Consider the following 16,724-nt stretch of genomic DNA (forward strand, 5'->3'; position numbering starts at 1 on the left):
AAAGCTGCTGAGGGACTCACTAGGTAAGGGAAATTAGCCATTGAATGAGAATTCTCCCTAACAGTGTTGGTAGGGACTATATATGGAGTACAGTGAAAGATCCCTTTACCCCAAACTTATATTAAGGCCCATGTATCTACCCTGATTATCCCTGACCTCCCCCAATTTCGTAAATCTGAGAGTTTGGCTGATCAAAACCGCTATCCCCACTTTCTTTTGTTAGGTTGAAGTGAAAAAATGATATTGGAAGCCCTTACACTGCATCCAAGGCCAGCCGCTTGTAATCAATGGGTCTCTTGCAACAGTGCTATGTCTGCTTTCAATTCCATTAATTCGGCTAGCATGCTTTTCCACTCATACGGTAATTGATGCCCTGCACATTTAAAGATATCATTTTAAGGTGCTCCATTTATGGTCTTGTGGTAGGGTTCGTTTACCTTTCCTTCCAATCTACCTTTCCCAGCCCTATTGGGACATATTTCTCTAGCAGACTTCCCAAGTGGGTTCTCCTCCCATGTGCAATTGTCCCCAAATGCCGGCCCTTTCTTACCCAATGGCATAGGGGTATACCCGACCCATGAAATAGAGTGCAAAGCCTCACTATCACTTTTACCATCTGCATGTCTTGTTTCCTTGAGTAGTAACCTTCAACTGCACTGCAGTTTTGCGTGGGAGTTTTTTTTAACATAAACATCCCTGTTGTGGGGGCACATTAGGTAACCAACCTAAGTACGGGCTTGTACTTCTGATGCTGCTGCTAACTAATCTATGTTTCTGACCAAAACTCCACCCCACAGAACTCACCCAACAAATTAACCAACCATATAACTCCATTGTAAAGGGTTCATATTCCCCCACCCATCGTCCCCATAGAAAGTTGCCCTTCAACACGGCTTCTTCCCTATTTGAGGCCATTCAGGTACCCCCCTCAGAGTCCACACTTCTTTCCCTCCTGTCCATGGAGAGGCGCCTGCGTGTTCTTTTGTTCCGGGATCATGCACGATCGCAGTCTGAGCAGAGACCTGTGGTATCCTTCATGTCCAGCACATGGAGCTCTCCACGGGGAATCTTCAGTGTTGCTACTACTGCTTCGAGGGAGTTATATTGGTATTGAACTCCAGCGAGCTTGAACATGATCTGAAATGGGCAACCCTATCTGTACTGGATATCTCTGAATAAGCCATTGCACGAGAGGCTCCATTAAGTGCCGCTTTTGATAAGTCCCCTGTGCTAGGTCTTGGAACAAGCTTATGGTGGAGCCCTGGAACAAGATACTCCTCTGTGATCTCATTTTCTGGAAAAAGAGCTCTTTGGTTTTTAAAAAGTGTACTCTCTTGAGCACGTCCAGTAGAAGATTGTCATTGCTGGAAATTCAAGAATACACTGTGTGTTCGGTCTAGGGTAAGATTCGCTTCTAAGGCCTCCCCAGGACTTCCTTAAGTCTCACACATAATCGGTCCAACACCTCTCAGGGGATTCCTCGTATGTTTATGTTGTTCCTTCGCAATCGATTTTCAATGTCTTCCATCTTTTCCTCTAGGGAGTATCTATGTGACTAACGTAGTGGCCCTTTGGGCCTAGCGGGCATAGTTGTTCTCTTGGTCACAGCTGGGCATAGTTGTTCTAGTTCATTGCAGAAGGCATTTGCTAGGTCCTCTTTTCTGTGTTCCACCTGTTGCATGTTCGGATTCAATTCTCAGTCAAGAAGAGTACCCACCATATCTTCCTGGATGTATTGCAACAGATGAGCAATGTCCCACCCCTTTGGTGGCAGGTTGCAAATCTGAGTCCATCTCCTCCCCGCCCTCTGGGTTTGGCGCCTCTGCTGAAGCAGATTTGGCAATCAGGAGCATACCCATACTGAAGAAGGTGGCTTCTCTCAATCTCTGCGCCTTCATCTTGTGCTTGCCACCTACTACGCTTGCACGTTGGGTCCAGTTGCCCTGGAGAGGTCCCTGTTGGTTTTCCAGGCCTAAACGGGGAGGAGAACCGTGGCTTGGAATCAGCACTCTTCAATAAGCTTTGGGCAGAAGACTACCGATAAAGAGTCCCTCTGCTACAGTGCCTGGAAAATCTCCCCACATCTTACCCCTTCACTGGTGACTTCAGCTCGCTTCTCATGCCTATCTGAAATGATGCAGTCTTCTGCTGGTGCGGGATACCACGCAGGATCCAGGTGGGCTGCAGCCAGCCGAAATGCAAACCACAGCGTGGGCAGTTGGTGGACGCACTCGGTCCTCACGGCCTTCAAACACAGCATTCACTCGGCGGGCCGGCTACACCTGTATCCGAGCTTCCACCCTCGCAATAGAGCCAGCTTTAGTGGGCCAGATGAATTCTAGGGGCACTTGGCAGCATACCTTCATCGATCCGGCTTCACCACACCCATTCCCACAAGGGCGGCGGAGGGATTGGGGGGGGGGACCACCCATCTCGCTTCATCACTCCCACTCTTAGCAGGTGACAGCCCTTCCTCCTTGGCTGCTCCTGGATTTAGACCCAACCTCTGCTTCCCGTCCATGGCCACTGGTGCCTCTTTAGTTGTTATTCGAATCCCGCCGTTGGAGCCCGAGGTGGCCATGCTGTTACACTGTCTAGTTCAATCGAAGAGCTGAGGCCTGCCATTTTGAATTTCCTCGGGCCGCAACACCACCACCTCTGGTTCTCCAACATTGCTCTGAGTCGGTCAATGGTCTTGACTTCGAGCTCACTAGACATTCCGACCCCTTTTCCCGGTCAGTCCCATCACCGAAAGTTGCTGCTGTCCCTGTGGGGTTAATTATTTCCCTGCAGCAATGCGTAGCTCACTGGATTTACACCGCCATTAGGCTTGCACTAGACCACGTCCCCACCTCGCCTTTTTCCAATAGCCACTTCCTCTCTCCACCTCTCTTTAATTCCTCCTGCTGGTCTCTTGGTCCAACACCACCATCCTTCCCTATACCTCACCCGAACAACCCACACCTTCCGGTTTCCCCGTCTACTCCTTATACTTTCCCCCCTTTTTGCCACTGGCGGGTTTTCCCTAACCAATCTGCTTCCCCCCTTTTCCCTCCCAGGGCATTTGTCCAGAAAAAATAAAAAAGAGTGAAAATGGGACTTAGCCCCATCCACTTTCTCCATGCGGAGCCACCGAGACCCCAAGAATGGCAGGTGGTCTCTTAGAGGGGGTTCTGGCCCCTCTGCTATGTCGTAGAGGATTGAACATAAGTCTCTGGCTGAGCACCCGACTGCATGCTGAAGCGAGCCACTAATTGGCAAGTGCTTGCGTGGGTCCTGCAATGCTGCTCTCCTTCTCAGGCTCTCCATGTTGCCATTGCAGGAAAGTGGTTTTATGGGTCTGGGAGGATTTCTTCCTTTTGTGGGTGTATCTCTGTGGTTTTGTTACAGAAATGGGGTGTTGGGTTGGGGTTTGGCGCTCTGCTGCTCCTCTGCTTCACAAGCTCTACAAAAGATAGAGACTGGCAAGTATCTTGGCAAAGTGGCATAGCGTTAGACAAAGGTCTACTGCACCACATTATTCTGCCACAAGTGGAACACATAGGGCTTTGGGTCTCTGTCCCTCGTGCTACAAATGTTAGGACAGGCTCCAAGCTTTTCAACTCTTTCAACCTTCTGCAGAAATGGTTTCCACCCAACTTAAAAAAATCCGGCTTACTGGCCTTGTTACACCCATTTGAATGAGAGTTGCCGAAAGGCGGGCTGGGGGGTGATCGGGAGGAACCCTCCCCTTTTGAGGTATAGAGAGGGGGAGGGGGCATGGTGGGGTAAAGGTAGGTGCTTGCAACCCGCAAGTTAACTGCAGTGCACTGAAAACATGGAACCGCGCAGCCATTTAGTTCCTGGAACTTCACTTAAGGAAACCCACAAGGAAGGCCTAAATCGGCCATTGTGCACCCCTGGACTACGTTGAACCCAGCTCTGTACCCTCTATTGTGGTTTGGACTGGTTTATACCAGTCATTTCCTGGCCCTAGAAAGGCCATTGACCATTCTGTGTAGGAGGAACTACACCTTTGGCAATGTTTGGGGCCAACTTGATCAGATAGCCACCAAAACCTTTGCTCATGTGCCACCTTGGTATGATTGGAGGGGTGGCTTAAGCCTGCTCATGAGTCCATTGATATATTTAGGGCAACCTTAACCCTGCCTCGACTCAGCATGTTTATTTACCTGCTGGTGGATTGTGCCACAGAGGTGCAGAAATTTCGGAACCAGGTCTGTCCATGCGCTCCAATTTTGATTTCTGGCTGCTGGATTTCCTTCCTGTACTCGTCCTCTGCAGGTCCTCCATGTCTGACAGACTGGGATCTCTATGCTGGCACTATCTCTGCCGTGTTTGACCATGGCTTGCTCATTTTACTGCCTTGGTCGTGCACCTTGGGGTAGGAAGCTGCTGCCGCCGTCCAGAAGGGTTGTGGGACACCACTAACCACCTCTGCTTTGCTTTTGGGCTGGATCCTGGATCACCTTCACTATTGTAACTATCATGGAAAAAACGTTCTGCTGCCTGCTCCATATTGTCCAATGAGCCACTGGAATCTGCTTGGCTGCGTTTCTCCATCTTCCTGAGCCACATTCACTCTTTTCACTCCTGGCTAGTGGGTCCCACTCCTGTGAAAGCCATTTGTTCTTGGATCACTAGGGTGATCATTGGTCCGGGGTTCCAATCCCTTGGTAAATGGGTCCTGCAAAGGGTGGTTTCATCATTCCTGAGCCATCTATTCAGATACTTATTATAGCGGGTTGCCATGGTGCATGGGTTCTGCAGATCCCCTTCTACTGTGTTTTGCCATTGACATTCATCGTCCCGACCCCTGCTGTTCTTCCTTTCTTCCTGTGAATGCTGGATCTCAAGCCTGACACTAAATCTTCTTGGGGGCATTCACTGACATCCTCTGGTGTAGGTTGTTGCCTTCTCTGCACCTAAAACTGGGATTTACCTGGCTTTTCATCATAACCACAGTTCTACCTACAGACTTTGTCCTGTTGATTCCTATGGGATACCTTCAACTGCGAAAACTCCCCTAAGTAACATTTTAAGGTACTAAACTGAATAGTGACCTTTTTCCTGGGTTCCACAAGGATCCCTGGAGTTCTCTAACCCACAGACTTGAAACTTTAGCAGTTTCCCTTGATTTACTGCATATTTCTAAATCTTTGTAGTACACGTCTGACTCTTGAGTGAATCAGTGCTTGTTATAAGCATTTTCATTTTTTGGAGTGTAATATGGGTTTAGGCTTTGAGAGACTTAATGTATACAAAATTGCCTAACAAAGGAATCCAACAAGATTTGACGAATGTCGTGGTCATTGATGTTCCACCACCTGAGCTAGCTGTTTTAGGCAAACTAGCTGGAACAAGTGTGATCTCTGATGTTCCAGTGATGATCGCCGATAAAATCCAGGAGCAAAGTGGAGAGAGTCTGATCGCAGACTCCTGTATCACTTTAGAGCTGCCTGAAGTGCAAGCAGCAACAATAACAAAAGAAATTCCTTGTAACACATTTGGGATCTTTGTGGGTCCCGCTAAGACATTAGTAACTCACAAGAAAGAAACTGAGACAACCAGCAAGTCAAAGGAAGTGAAAAACAAACGTCGACAAAAACAAAATCCTGCAAAAACCAAGCAGTTTATACGAAATCTATCGACACCTCAAAAAATAGGCCTCTTCCAGCGAGCACCCGTCGCAAAGCCTCATCCTCCCATGGGAGTAAAAAGTATCCAACAAGGGGTGTCAAAGAAAGATGAGCTTCCAACAGTTGGACAAGTATCAAATCCAAAAAAACGGTGAAAACTCGACTCAGACTTGAAGAAAACTGAGCCTACAAAAGAGTCAAAAGATGTATGTGAATGGTCAACATACTCAATTGATGATGTTGAGGAGATCCCAAGTGAATTTAATGAGGTGGGCTCTGTTGGTTCCCCGCGAACAACAACTGATGTACCCGACCTAGAAAATCAATCGCCTTGTAATTGTAGAGCCAAAAAATCCAACAAGGTTACGGAATTTACTGATGAACGAGTCTCAAAGTCTACTTTGCCTAAAACACACACGTGGATTCCAAATACTCAGCCCAATGGTTTTCATCACAAAAATTCTCCGTTAAATAGTACCTTAAATCCAAAACTAACTAAAGCGCAAAGGTCAAAACATCCAGTGCAAGAGTCAAAAGTGCGCTTCGATAAAAAGATTGTGATGAAAAATCAGAGTGGGAAAGTACGGATTGAAAATATCTTTCCTGATGGGAATGAAGTAAACCTAAACAGAAGCAATGTAATGCGGTTACTTCATGTAATTCCATCACTTCGTACAATCTCTTCAGAAGACATCAGAATAGTCGAATATCTCTCAGAGACCTGTTCTGATCAGGTACTGCTACACATCCGATCACAAGCAGTTGAAAAAACGTTACTTTCAGCGAAAGATGATCTCCTATCCTACGGATTTGAGGTATCATACCAGAAAGAAGATGCTAACACAAAAAGGACAGAGAGTACAGCATCAGTCGAAGATCTCCGCACAACTAACGAAAAGCGAAGAGACATTTTAAAGGAGGTATTTAAAATCCAGCCTACAGAGTCGAAACATAATGTACAATTAAAACAAGGTGCAAATCTGGTAGCACGTCGTCACAAGTAACTAATTCAGCAAAATGAAAAGGTAACTTGTGAGCTGATCTCATGGAACACACGCGGGTTTAGTCATTTGCTGTTGGAGTCACCGTTTTGTATGGACAACATCTTCGCACTGTGCTTACAAGAAACGTGGCTCCGTGCTTCACCTGCAAGAGATGGGTATACCTTATTACTCAATCCTGCAGGCAAAAATCAGTTTGGCCGTCCTTTCTCTGGGCTATTAATAATGCTGAATAACTCCTTTGGATGGGAAATAAAGAAAACATACATGCCCAACCTGTCTGTTCAAGGTATGTTGATGGAATTCAAACCTGTCATCTTTGATAACCCAAAGAAATTACTTTTGATCAACACATATTGGAATCCGAAGATGATTTCAACTAGTGCATATTTAGAAGCAATAACAGCAGTCATCAACGACAGTCTGCTAATAAGTTACAAATTGCAGATCATCATATGTGGCGACCTAAATTGCTCATGGTTGGATGAGAATCAACTGCTAAAAAGTGTCACAAATGACCTAGGTGATCCTAACGCTGAGAGAAGACTTAAATGGATGACGGCCATGGAAACCCGGGACTGCGAAATGCTAAATGGGTCGACGAAAAGTGACAATCCGCCTAAGTCCACGTGGCATTGTGGCCACAGGCATAAAATTTTAGACTATATATGGATATCAAACAATGTGTGGCCTGACATTGAGGACTTCGAAGTCAAAAGGTGCTCTAACAGTGACCACGACCCATTACATCTAACTTGGAAGTGTGATAAGTACACGCCTGAAGTAACATACGAGACCGCGGTCACAGTCAATCATGGAGGAAATAGATTAAGAATTAATGCTGAACAACTAACCAAATTCCACTGTGGCATTAGGATGGGAAACTTATCGCCAAGAAGCAAAATAAATTTTGCGCCATTGTTAGCAGAATTTCGTCTTAAAAACAAACCTGGACCAAAATTTAAGGAGCGGAAGCATGTCTTTAGCCGTACAGTGTACAACGAAAAAAAATCTCTACGAAGAAATCTTAGACAGCTTAGGAGACAAAACGGAACGAATGCTTCCTTGGAAATTAAAAAAAGGAAATCAAAATACAGAAATTGGTTGAAGTCCTTTGCTTCTCTGAGAGATCAAGAAAGAGGAGAACAAATGCTAAAGTTGATCTTGACTCATAACTCAAGGGAAACTTGGAAGATCCTAAACAATGGCACTTTATCTCAAGAATATGCGCAGTTAAATGGAATATCGAGGTCAAAATGGGAAAAACATTTTGCCAAAGTATTTGGAGTCACATCAGCAGACACATTGACACAAGCTGCCGACTGCAGTGGTGCATGGGATGTCACTGAGAAGGCAGAAGACATCATTGCTATAATTGGCCATCTAAAAAACTCAAGAGCCGCTGGACCCAACGGCATAACAAACATCATGCTGAAGGAAAAAAAAGAAAATTGGTCGTGCTTCATTGTCTATTTGTTCGATCTGATTGCAACTGTGAAAGAAGTGCCAGATTCGTGGAGAACAGCTGTTGTGGTCCCGGTGTTCAAGAAGGGCAGTCGGGACGACCCTTCAAATTACCGCCCGATTGCCCTTTTGGACACCATTGGTAACATTTTCGCTATGTGTATCCAGCGTAAATTAACCAGATGGGCCACCGACGCGAAGCTTTTAGACTGTAGACAAACAGGTTTCACCAAAGGTGTGGGTACGGAGGTGAATCTGTTAATATTAAATCTGTTAAAACTGGAAACGTTGAAGAAGAAATCAAAGCTCTATCTGGCATTTATTGATATGCGGCAGGCCTTCGACTCAATAAATCGAGTCAAATTATGGGATAAGCTAGCTAAGTGGAACTGTCCTCTAGCACTACTAAATCCAGTGATAGCCCTGCATTCGAACACTACAATGCGCGTACGCATGAATGTTTTAGGGGAGCTATCAAACAAAATACCCACAAACAGAGGCGTGAAACAGGGCTGCCCCTTGGCGGCTCTATTGTTTAAACTATATATCTCAGATATCGCAACTGGACTCAAAGAAGCGGCATGTTTTCCGCCAAAGGTGAATGGGCAACATCTAAGTTGGGCTATTTATGCTGACGACATTGTGTTAGTGGACCGCACACAAATCGGCCTACAAAGGCTCCTTGTTAAATTTGAAGAATACTGCGATGTCAACGAGTTAACAATAAACGGAAAAAAAACAAAGATTCTGATTGTCGGCAAAGTGCAAACCAATAAAGATCGATTATTTAAGTGGACAATTGCCCAGGAGAATATTGAAATAGTTTCATCGATACGATATTTAGGAATTCTCTTTAATAACTCTATAAGAGAATGCGAGTGGTGTTGTGACCTAAGAAATCGTATGGATGGATTTGGAGTTCAGGGAGCACGCATACATGCTGACTATGGAAAATTCACATTAACTCCAGTGTTGACGTTTTTTAAACAGAAAGTTGTACCAGCAATTACCTTTGGGTCAGAAGCTGGGTGGAACCTGAATGCGCTTTGTTGGGACACTCTTGAGGGAAAGTTTTGGAGACGTGTACTAAGGCTTCCCACATATGTCTCAATTAAAGCCATCAGACATGAACTTGGCCTTGAATCCTTGTATACAACGGTTTTATGGAAGTCAATTACATCGGCAAGGAAAATGCATCTGAAGGAACCAGCACCGGCTTACGGAATTTTGTCAGCAACCACGCAACGACAGAATGTAGGCTTACTAAAATGTTGGGTCGATAAAATTAAAACCATTGTTGACTCTGCAAATATCAAGTGGGATTTGGTGATGGCGACACCACAACTAGCTAAAAAAAAACTACGTCAATGGAGTTGGATACAGAATGTAGCTGACCGTGGGAAGATGAAGACCTCACTAGATCTAGGAACCGCGGAAAATAGCTTGGATAAGTTACCTAAATATCTAAAGCAATTTCCATCTAGATACCATCGGAATAAATTCCTGAGACTACGTTTAAATGTCTATCACACCAAGGAAGTGCTTTGGACAAGACATGACAAACACAATAGATAACATCTGTAGATTATGCAAAATATCTGATGAAACTTTGAAACACTTAATTACGGAATGTGAAGCACTAGTAAATGTGCGCTCAATAATGTTAGGAAAATATGCGCCTCTCAATGGAAATTTGGACGAATGGTGGTTTAGAATGTTAACCAGTAATAATGTTCAGCTAACTTGTGCGGTGATAAATTTGCTAGAAAAAACTTTACCGAGCACCGAATCGTTGTGAAAAGGTCATGGCGAAAAGAATGGTCCCAGAGAAATCTGGGGTGCAATCCTGAGGTCTATTTAAGAGGACATTATCGCAGTGCTGCATCTGATTGGTTTGGTTGTGTTGTGTAATAAAAAGTTTGATAATAAAAAACTATAATATTACAAAAAAAAAAAAAAATTAATGTATACTAGGCTTTGTTGGCTAATTGGTTACCCAGTTTCCTTCCTCTAGGAGTAGTAAAACTGTGAAGGATTCATTTGTAATGTTCATATTACTATGCGTTGGAGTGTAGGAGGAATCTTGGGCCATGAACATAATATTGATGTACGTTGCTATTGATTACAGGATGGTTTTTGAATAAGAGGACTCCTGCAGCCATTTTGTCAGATCCGCACTGGAGCCAAGAATCCCTCGTAGACGAACAGCCAAGATCCGAAGAAGACTCCTGAAGAGGCCTAGCATCCCTTCCCGTGTTTGGCCCGGTGAAATCCTGTTAGACTACCTGATTTCTGAAAACCCTCCGGGGTGCTTCAGCCCTTGAACTAGTGGGATATCTAGTCTCAGTCTTCAAGGATCCATCCATCCTGAGCCTTCGGAAGTGTCCCTGGACCACCCAGTGGACTGACCAGCTGCCTCATGGGCTACCTTTGGGCGGTTGCACCCGGAAACTTGGTAGTCGCGAGCTTGTGGGACCTCCCAATTTGGACACTCCAGCATCAAGGGATACTTTTTGTGGTGGTCAAAGCTGGAAATGGCCTCCCCCCCAAACTGTGAAATGTCCTGAACAGACCTGCATCAGTGAATCTTGCATTTCCTCATCAACAGGGTTTGCTTATGGACGTGATCAAAAGAAACCTTGCACCTGCAGCTCCTGGACACCTCTCACTGGAACAAATGACAGGAAATACAACCTCCAGCTGCCCCCAGTAAGTCCATCACGTAATGTGGGAAAATCAGAATCACGGGGGTAAGTAAACACAAAGCATACCCCCCCCGTTCCGCTGAGAATCAACCTTAGCATAAATCCTGAGGTGTTCCATTCCACTGCTTTTTGACCGTAATGTCTAAAGCAGTTGGATCTAAAAGATAGAAACACATTTTTACCTACCAGTACCTTTTGATGAATATCTTTTCTGGAACCTCTCACAAACACAAGAACTTTACCTACATCAGACGCTTTTTGGGGAGAAGCATTGTGGCTTTTTGGCGCAAGGCTCCCCTCTTCATAGGGGTTGGACTGTATATGACGTACATTACTCACCATAATCGTATTTCTGATGATTGTATCTGCTTAGTTTCACATGCTGTGCATATAATCCGACATCTAGTGGTAATCGCCGAGTATTGCATCTTTTTATCGAAGATTGAAAATGACGTCAACATGGGCGTGACTAACACTATCCCCAACATGACGTGTAGTGTACCCATGATCCCTTACGTGTCGAGGGACCACTGGTTGTTTTTTTCTGCCATGAGGGAGCCTTATAGCGTGCGTGAGCGAGTACAGAAGAGAGACGGTGTAAGAAGTCTAGGTTCCTTCTACTCCAAGAGGGGAGGAAAGGTGGGTCCATGTGAATCTAAGCAGATACAATCATCAGAAATACTATTACAGTGAGTAATTTATGTCTTCTGAAGCTTGTGGATCTGCTTAGGATCGCATGCTGTGCATAGACTAGCGAGCAGTACCCAGAGATGGTGGTGGGATGTGTGAAGGAACAGTAGCAAAGAGATGTCTTAGCATCGCTTGCCCCACCTGAGAATCGGACCTAGAGTGTGTATCTAGGCAGTAGTGTTGTGTAAAGGTGTGTACAGAACTCCAGGTTGCTGATTTGCAAATGGAATCTAGAGGAACATTTGTAATGAATGCTATGGTAGCTCTGTGCCCAGAGTTGAGTGAGATCTAGGCGTGAAGGGTAGATCTCTCTTGGCAAGAGTCTAACACAGTTTGATGCAGTTTACGATCCACTGGAAAATAGCTGACTTAGAGACAGGGTCCCCTTCTCTACCAGCTGCCACTGATGAGAAGAACTGGTTTGTCTTTTATTGGCTTTGTTTTTTCCAGATAGCAAATTACCGCTCTCCTCACATCAAGTTTGTGGAGGCTCCTTTCTGCCACGTTAAAGGGGTTCTGGAAAATGGTGGGTAGTTCTATGGACTGGTTTACATGGAACTTTGAGATAAATTTGGGTGAAAAGCATGGGTGCATGCGCAAAACCACCTTGTCTTTGTGAATAGTGATGAAGGGGTCCTGAGCTGAAAGGGCCTGCAGTTCATCAACTCTCCTTGTAGAGGTGATCGCCACCAGGAAGGCGGTCTTGTAGGCGAGTGCCTCAAGGCTGTCTTGTTCAATGGTTCAAAGGGAGATCCCATTAGACTGGTAAGAACAACATTCAGGTCCCATCCGGGCGCTGGGTTGGAGATAGGGGGATGAAGTCTCTTTACCCCCTCCATAAAGGCTTTAATCACAGGAATCTTTCACCATGAAACCCTGCTCTGGGACGTGGTGTATGCCGAAAGAGTGGCTAAGTGGACCTTTAGAGGTGAGTTAGGTACAGAACAATATCTTTAGGGGAGCAATCAATAGGATTGATGCCCTTGGTATTACACCAGGTAACAAAGCGCTTTCACTTACTGGAGTAGCAATGTCTGGTGGTAGGTTTCCATGCCCAAGTACGTCCATGCATCTCTGAGGATGTTGAAGGTCCCCGAACTCTGATTTCAAGAGCCAGGCTGTTGAGTGTTTGGGAGCACGGTTGCAGTGCATCTCCCCGATCCAGAGACAACATGTTGCACGGGCATGGCAGCTTCCTGGGAGGGGAGACTGACTTTGCCATTAGGAGAACTAAGGCTGGCGGGGCCAGCAGGATCATCGTGAGTGGTTCCTGGTGCATCTTGTGGAGTGGAATCAGTGGGGGGCGAGCGTAGGCTTGTGTCTTGGGTTTGAACCCAGAGTTCTTTAACCCAGACATGCCTCTTTAGAAGGGATCCCTGGGCAAAGGTGCGTCCAGAGGTTTCAGCCGAGTCCAGAGGGTTTTTCAGGATATTCTGGGTCACTTGTCTGTCTTCTGACACGACCGCCAGCAGGTGTGATCGGGTAGGCTCTGGAACTTCCTGAAGACAATCATGTAATAGGCCCCACTGAACATTACTGTCGCTCGCAACAAGCATGTTATTGTAGGCTGCAGAGGCGGTGACCCGCTTTTTGCAGTCCTTGTCTGGAGGGGATTCTGCTGAGGACAGTGGTACTCCTACCCTTTTGCAAGTGGTCGTTAGATCAAGGAGTCCGGTGTGGCGTGACCCCTAATGTAAAGGGGGTCAGAGAGGGCTGGGTGAAACAATTTTTCCACATGGGGAATTAGTTGCCCGTGTAAGGGAAGGGTACATTAAAGAAGGAGCCAGGCGTCTTAATATAATTTAATAAGATGATGACTTGGCTAACCGGAATCTTTTCCTTGAGGATGTCCTCCACGAAGTCAGAGTCAGGGGCGGCTTCGTGCGTAGAAATTTTAAAATGGTTGGATGCTCTTTTTAAGTGGGAGTTGAACAGCATTTGGTCGTCAACTGGCGACAAATCTCTCTGAGGAGGAGTAGTAGGGGGATCCAGACAGATGACGTCTGGGTCAGTGGTATGTGACGGTGTATGCCACAAACTATGGTCCTTTGCCAGATTCCAGTCTGGGTCTCGATAGACTGGGACCTGGTCCTAAAGGTTAAATCCATCGTAAGAAACACCCTGGGTCGGGTCTTCAGGGTCGTCCCCAAAGATATTATCGTGGTGTTCCTGTGGTTCCTCCAAAGAGGGAAACTGGGCACCGTGGTAGGGACGTTTGAGAATTAGAGGGGATGGGGCAAGAGTCCACTTCCCTAGGTCTCTGCCAAGACTCTGTCACACTGGTCTGAAAAGTTGATGAACTCAGCCATCTTAGCCATACACTGGTCAAACCTCTCCCTAGTCCATTCTGATGAAGCTGAAGGGTCAGGAGATGGGAAGGGCTGCATAGAAGGGGGTAGACCCTTATGCAAGGCTTCAGAACGAGGGTGGGGGGCCTCAGAATAGTCCTCTCGGGGAGAGGGGATTGGAGCATCTGTGGGCGCTGCCACGGTCGGCAACACTACAGAGTCCTTCGGCGTTCGAGCGTCTTTGGACGGCAGGTCGACAGTAGTGGACATTTTATGAGAATTGCCTGTTCCGGAAGAGGCGTTATGCCCATTTTCATGCCGCAGATGCAGTTGTGGGGAGGGCGCCGAACTGCATGGTTCAGAAGGTACTGTTGAAATATTCAGCGGCACTACAAGTGTTGAGGACTTCTTAGATGACCCCGTCAAAGAGGCCTTAGGGGTTGTGTGCTTAAGTACACATGGTGCACGGGTGCCCTTGTCGCCGGGGTGTGACTTCACCATAACAGTGCCGACGGCCTGCCTATCGGGCCGGGGACAGGCATATGGGAGAGCGTAGGATCCGCAGAAAGGTCAATAGCTTCTGAATCAGAGCCAAAGCTGCCGACGGATTTCTCGTCAGAAGCGCCAGCGCCGGCGGGGGAAAGGATTTCAGCCTGCATTGCGCAAGCCGCACACCGCTTAGTCCGCCTGTCTTTCAGCATCTTAGATCAAAAAGGTCTACAGGCCTTACACATGTGCTCGTGGTGGTCACAAGGAAGACACTTATTACATGAGCGATGGGTGTCTTTTCAGGGAAATTTGCAGTTACAAGACGGGCAGAATTTAAAAGGATTCCTCTCCATAGCAGAGGTTAGCGGCAGCCAGACCGAAAAGAGAAAGAGGGGTGAAGGAAATGCATTCTCAGAGAGAAGAAACAGGCCCCCACTCTCCCTACTGTAAAGGCCAGGCCCGAGGGTCGAGGCCACAGGGTCAACAGTCGCAGAGCAGTTGTAGATGTAGTCAGCAGCGGCAGGAAACCCACGATGCAGCCCGTCGAGAAGGATGCTGAAGTTGACTAAACGACCGTAGGCCATTGGAATAGATATAGCAATATAACAAGCTCTGCATAAGTGACCAACTAGGTTGGCGGAAAAAAAATATCTGGTGGGTCCTCGGCGCACAAGGGATTTTGGGAACACTGCACGTCACGTAAGGGATAGTGTTACAGTCGCACCCATGTCGACGTCCCTTTCAATCTTCGAAAAAAAGATGCAATACTCTGCAATTAACACTAGATGTCAGACTATATGCACAGCATGTGATTCTAAGCAGATCCAGAAGCATCACAAATGTTTATTATTGAATGTTGTGCGATATTATCACCTGCTTCTTTAATTTTTAAGTGTGTGTTTTGGGCCTAGAATATAGTATTTTTGTACATTACTGTCTAAATGGAATTATGTGCTTCACTGTGTGCACTCATTGTGGATCCCTGACCTCACTCTCACGCTCCTGAGAATAGCCTTGAGTGCTCTCCATTGCCACCTTGATTGGGTTTTGGATAACCGCTCAGAGTTTCCCTGTTCACTATAACTAAAATATGTCCACCAGGTCAGGTTCGAGAAATCCATCTCAACACTCCTTCAGCTCATTTTCCAGCTGATTCTCTTCCAGTCAGTCAGTCAGCGCTACTACCAAGCAGTACCAAATCATTGTGAGAACCTGACGAGCTAACCAGTCTTATTTTCACCCCAGCACTATACAGACAGTGTGATCTGCCATTTAACACAACACATAGGGCCTGATTCACAGAACATTTTCCTATGGGATTGCACCATTATAAAACGCTTCTGTGAATCAGGCCCATAAAACCCTTCCTCCAAGCAGTACCAAGTCAATGTAAGCTTCCTCCAAGCAGTGCAAAATCAGCATGGGCTTGCTCTCAGCAGCATCCTGCCAGAATAAGCCAGACATTACCCGGTGTAAACAAAATGCACTTTTTCAAGATCTCCTTTAGTCAATGATAATTTCCTATGGATCGAAAGTGTTACCGGAAACAAAACATATGCTTATTGGAATAAAGCATTCTCTGTTTTATTCATAAAAACGATTGCATTGTTTTTAGTTTTTATTTTATTTCACAGATCTATTATAACTAATGGGAGAGCTTGAAATTCAAAAATTCAATTTTGACCTTACCTATTTCCAATCTTTTTTTTGCACACATTGCACACTTTCTCCTCCGTGATAATACACTTCACCTGTTGGTGCACTATTCTTTCTTCTTGTACCTAAAATGGGAAAAGGAATATGGTTTAAATCAAACATCACTGACACAAATCACCTGTGACGATTGATTATAGGGAACATGTGCTGCGACACAAGCAGCTCACAAGCAGTCACCTTGAGACATATACAAAGTTTTTGGATAGAAAATACATCGACGAGGACCAGAATAATTTAGGAGAGGCTGCAGGGAACTTCCTTTTATAGAAAGTCCCAGGTTTCTTCAGCCACTTGGCTATGCATAAACTAAATGCAAAATACATTTTACTCTCAAAACAAAAGTGGCAACAAATGAACAAGCATTGGCAAAGCCAACAGTTTTGGCCTGTGTGTAGGCATGAGGTAGGCAGTTATCAGGCACTATAAACTTCTATTACCTGGCCATAAAATAGCACCAGCTGGCAACTGATTGACTAACAGAGCATAGGACGTCAATGCCTGGCTAAAGCCTAACAAAGATAAAAAACTGGGGGGTTTGCCAATGCTTGCTTTAAACAGAAATTCAATGCAAAGACTAAATGCGAAGACACACATTGTGTACAAATCAAGTAACTAAATAAACACGTCAAGACTTTTTATTAGACCCTGAGGTTATTTACAGTTGTAATTAAGCAATTACTTGCCAGAATAATGTTTAGAAAGTAGGGTGAGAGCCCATATGTTGATGTTACT

The 16,724-nt window shown here is 45.6% G+C and overlaps 1 protein-coding gene across 2 annotated transcripts in view; it reads right to left on the reverse strand.

The window, feature by feature from the left end:
• The window catches only part of VPS39 (VPS39 subunit of HOPS complex), a 682,603-nt gene that overhangs the window by 16,468 nt on the left and 649,411 nt on the right, over positions 1–16,724 (reverse strand). For both annotated transcript variants that reach the window (XM_069638818.1, XM_069638817.1), the window contains exon 24: positions 15,966–16,057. In XM_069638818.1, the coding sequence (XP_069494919.1) occupies positions 15,966–16,057 (92 nt within the window). The remainder of the gene's footprint in view (positions 1–15,965; positions 16,058–16,724) is intronic.

The sequence above is a fragment of the Ambystoma mexicanum genome, chromosome 14, assembly GCF_040938575.1.
Source record: "Ambystoma mexicanum isolate Mex_15411 chromosome 14, UKY_AmexF1_1, whole genome shotgun sequence".
NCBI classification, from domain to species: domain Eukaryota; kingdom Metazoa; phylum Chordata; class Amphibia; order Caudata; family Ambystomatidae; genus Ambystoma; species Ambystoma mexicanum.